General features: G+C 41.4%; 1 protein-coding gene across 1 annotated transcript; it reads right to left on the bottom strand.

The window, feature by feature from the left end:
- Positions 1-298: 298 nt before the first annotated feature.
- Positions 299-2,414, bottom strand: LOC110130651 (coilin-like). Its single transcript, XM_020882800.2, is given in 1 exon segment — positions 299-2,414. A coding segment is annotated over 1 exon segment (1,707 nt). The 5' UTR covers positions 2,375-2,414; the 3' UTR covers positions 299-667.
- Positions 2,415-3,903: the final 1,489 nt, after the last annotated feature.

Raw genomic sequence — 3,903 nt, 5'->3', positions numbered from 1 at the left:
CCCCCTTGAATGGAGCCCCAGTTCTTCCCCAGGCACACAGACTTATTTTCACTGATCTCCACAGGCCCTGAGAATCCTTCATCTTAAAGTTGAGAAAAGTGCGAAAGGATTCCTTAACTCATTGCCTGTAACAAACCCAGCTACTGGTTAACTCCCGACAATTACAAGTATAAAATACTTGAAATGTATAAGATGTTCCACGTTGAATGGAACAACTTAAATTTTAAAAAATTAAGTCAAGTAACATGCTTTCATGTTTTAAAACGTTACTTAATAAAACTTACTGAGACAAGATATACAGCACTTTCTTGTATTTGGTATTACAAACTCCTACTGACGATAGCTACTTGATGGTTGAAAAAAATAAAAAAGAGAAGAAACCGTACATATTGTTTTATAAACGATGCCTGAAGGAATGTCATGTTGTAAATTTTGTTATTAAGATTAAGCCTGGGGAAAAAAAAGATCTACAAAAGCAATACCCATGTTCTTTTAAATGATGAGGTAGATTTTTTCCTATGCAGCAAATGGAAGATAACCGAAAATGCATACAACTCACAAATCTTCTTTAAAAAAAAAAACAACAGTTCAGGTTATAGTCACTTTCACAAATAAGACATTTATAAACCACGAGGTGGAGAGGTCATACTCGGGGAAGCTCCACACTTTATGTGTTACTCGGAGATTCGATAATCAGTCTTGGATCTATTAACTCTCTCCAACGAACGCTTATCCTCTTCTCCTGCGTCACAGCATACTCCACTACCTCAGCTCCATTTTCGTTGTGATAAACCAAATCAAATTTCCCAGGTTCTTTCATGGCAGGTAAGGATGAAAGAATTTCTATGTCTACTTGCTCGGTCTCCGGGTTATGGCTTAATATTCTTCCTTCCTTGTAGTCAGAGACATCAGGAGAATAATCGGATGTTAGTTCCAAAAGCTTAAATGCAATCTTTTCTCCAACTTGAGGGGCAGCTGCTAACAATGGTAAGAGACTGTAGTCCTTCTTGTGTGTCTCTATGGGATTCTGGATAATGGTAGATGAATTTGTCACCATTTCATTCAACTGTTGTTGCTTCTGATAGTCGGCGTTTCTATTTAAAACATAGGGAAGAGCATGCCCTCGACCTCGACCTCTCCCCCGCATACCCCGCCCCCTCGCTCCTTTCCAGGAAAGAAGGTCCTCTCCTTTACCCCAACCTCTTCCCAAACTGGCGGGGAGAGTCACGTTGGGAGGAGGACAGAGGACCTGTCTGCCACTGTTTGGGTCCGACTGCTTCCATCCAGCGGCGTTTGGAACCTGTGATGATGGCCCTGGACAATTTCTTCCTACAAAGAGGCCTACAGTCTTTAAGAACTCTGCAGTACACTCAGGGGTGCTCTTTGGCATCACGCATTGATCGTCTGACTCTGAACTAGAGTCTGAACTAGAAGATGATGTTCTGGAGGTCTTGCCCTTGAAAGGGGCGGAGGTAAAACCAGTTTTTGGAGCCACTTTGTTTGCAGCTGTGGTTTTCACAGAGGATCCGTCCTTTGACATGTCAGTCGAGATTTTCTGTGAGGAATGTCTGACCTCCAAGACGACGTTGCTGACACCATCACTAGTTGACTCGTGATAAGACTCAGACTCCGAGGAGGAATCTGGACTGTCTTTTGTACGGACGACCGTGCCACCTTTCCGGTTGGCTTTCACAAGGCTGTTTCTAGCAGGAAGAGCTTTAGGGCTGCACTTCTGGATGGTCCACTCTTTCACAGACTGTGCTTTAGAAGACTTGGGAGTCTTGGCATGCTTTTTATATTCACGTTTCTCCTTCTTCTTTGGCAATTTTTTTTCAGTCTCTCCATCATCAACCTCCACCACATCACACGTGGCTTTGTTCTTCCTCTTGTTTTTTTTAATCACACTCTGCTCTGTGGCGGCTTTTGGGTCTAGATCCAAGGTCTTCTCACTGTTACTGTTCTCATGCCTCTTCCAATGCTTCTTTGAATTTCTGTAATCTGGTTCGGTTTCTTCATCTTCGTCCAACTTAAATGCCCGCTTCTTTGCTTTTCTAGGTAATAAACGAGTACTATCCCCATTACTAACTGTTACAGGACTCTCAGCAACTCCTCTCTCTTCTAATTTAACTCTGAGGCAGTCGTTGTCTCATACCAGGCGCGCGCTCTCGGCGGGGGGCAAGAGCGCCCCCTCCAAGTAGAGGCCCAGGAGGGCCCCGGAACTGAAGCCGAAGCGCTGGCGGATCAGACTGATGAGGTCCGTGACGACTCGGCATCCGTTCAGGTCGATGAGAAGCCAGAAAGACGTGCAGTGCGGGGCGCCGGGCGGCGGGTAATCGAATTGAAGCCGTAGCCTAACCGTCTCGGAGGCTGCCATCTTGCTCGATGCGCAACGGAAGCCGAGAGACTCGACCGGGCGACCGAGAGGCGTGCGCGGGACTCTTATATTCTTATAATATACCCATTATTGTAATTATTAACCCTGAACTAAATACCGGGGATACAATAATAAATAAATAGACACCAGCCCTGACCTCAAGGAACTTACAGTCTTAATGGAGGAGAGAGAGAAATAAAACAGGCAATTTATAATTGTATATGATAAGTACAATGATAGGATGAATTTTTCAGGATAGGCTAAATACTGTAACAAACCTCAAGATATCGGTGGCTTAACTCAGTAAAGTTTTTTTTTTTTTTTTCATTCAAGTCAAAATCCAATGTGACCAGGAGGAGGCAGATGAGCCTTTGTTCTAACCAACCATTCAGGGACCCACACTCTTTCAATCTTACACCACCACCATCTTTAACCCATGGTCTCTAAGATCATCATGGAGAAGAAAGAAAGAGTGTGGAAAAAACACATCCACTAGCTATCTGCTTCTGCTCAGAAGAAACACATCACTTCTGCTCACATTGCCTAGGGAAGAACCAGTCAGCTGGCTCCACTTATACAAAAGAAGACTGGAAAAGATAGTTCGTGTCCTAAGAAAAGTAAACAAGCTTGGTGAGCAAATATTGATAAGTAGATACAGCCAGTGACAACTTGGTAGAGATAGAGGTGACTAGAGATAATCTCTAGTCAACTACAGGTGACTAGAGATAATTAGATGAAGCCAACAAACTAAGGAGAAAAACCCTGTCAAATCTAATTTCTTATTTCTTGTTAGAATAAGTGAGAACTATTTAAAACTAGAAAAAAAGAGGAGAAAGTTAGCCAGTAATTAACTAGGTGACTAGAATAACAGGGAGTAATATAAGAGGCTCAGAATGATACTTTATTCTCTCAACTCTAAATTCTCATTCTTGCTGGAATAACTGTTGGTAACTAGATGTAACTAGTGTTCATTAGAAATAACTAGAGTAAACCAAGAAGCCAAAAAAACTCCTTCCTCTTCATTCTTTGTGTTTATTAGAACGAGTGAAAACTTTCAAAAACTAGAGACAGAAGCATTATGTATAAGAAGCATTATATATATATATATATATATAAGTCAACGAGTAACAAGCTAACTAATAGCTATATACTACAGAAAACTAGAATAACTAGAGTGAGCCAGAGGATCAGAAATACACATTCCACTCAATTCTAATGTCTCGGCTCTCATTTGAATAACTATGGGTTACTAGGTACAACTAGAGTAAGTAGGTAAATAGTCAAAGCTAGGATAACTAGAGGACATTAAATAAACCTGAAAATTATGTTTCTCTCAACATCAGCTTCTTATCTTTGTGTTTTGAGTATTGCCCATCTCTGAATTTCCTCATTCTTGTAATATGTTCCCTATTAGGATGATCCATTGTTTCATCATAAACACCATTTGCTTCTATTTCACACTACCCTGATGTTAAAAAGCAATTTATTGACTAGATGGCTACTTCCAAAATGTCTGCTCAGTTACCAGT

Source organism: Odocoileus virginianus, unplaced genomic scaffold (assembly GCF_023699985.2).
Source record: "Odocoileus virginianus isolate 20LAN1187 ecotype Illinois unplaced genomic scaffold, Ovbor_1.2 Unplaced_Scaffold_1, whole genome shotgun sequence".
Taxonomy (NCBI): domain Eukaryota; kingdom Metazoa; phylum Chordata; class Mammalia; order Artiodactyla; family Cervidae; genus Odocoileus; species Odocoileus virginianus.
Note: the sequence above shows the minus strand (reverse complement) of the source record. Positions and strands in the feature narration are given on the sequence as shown.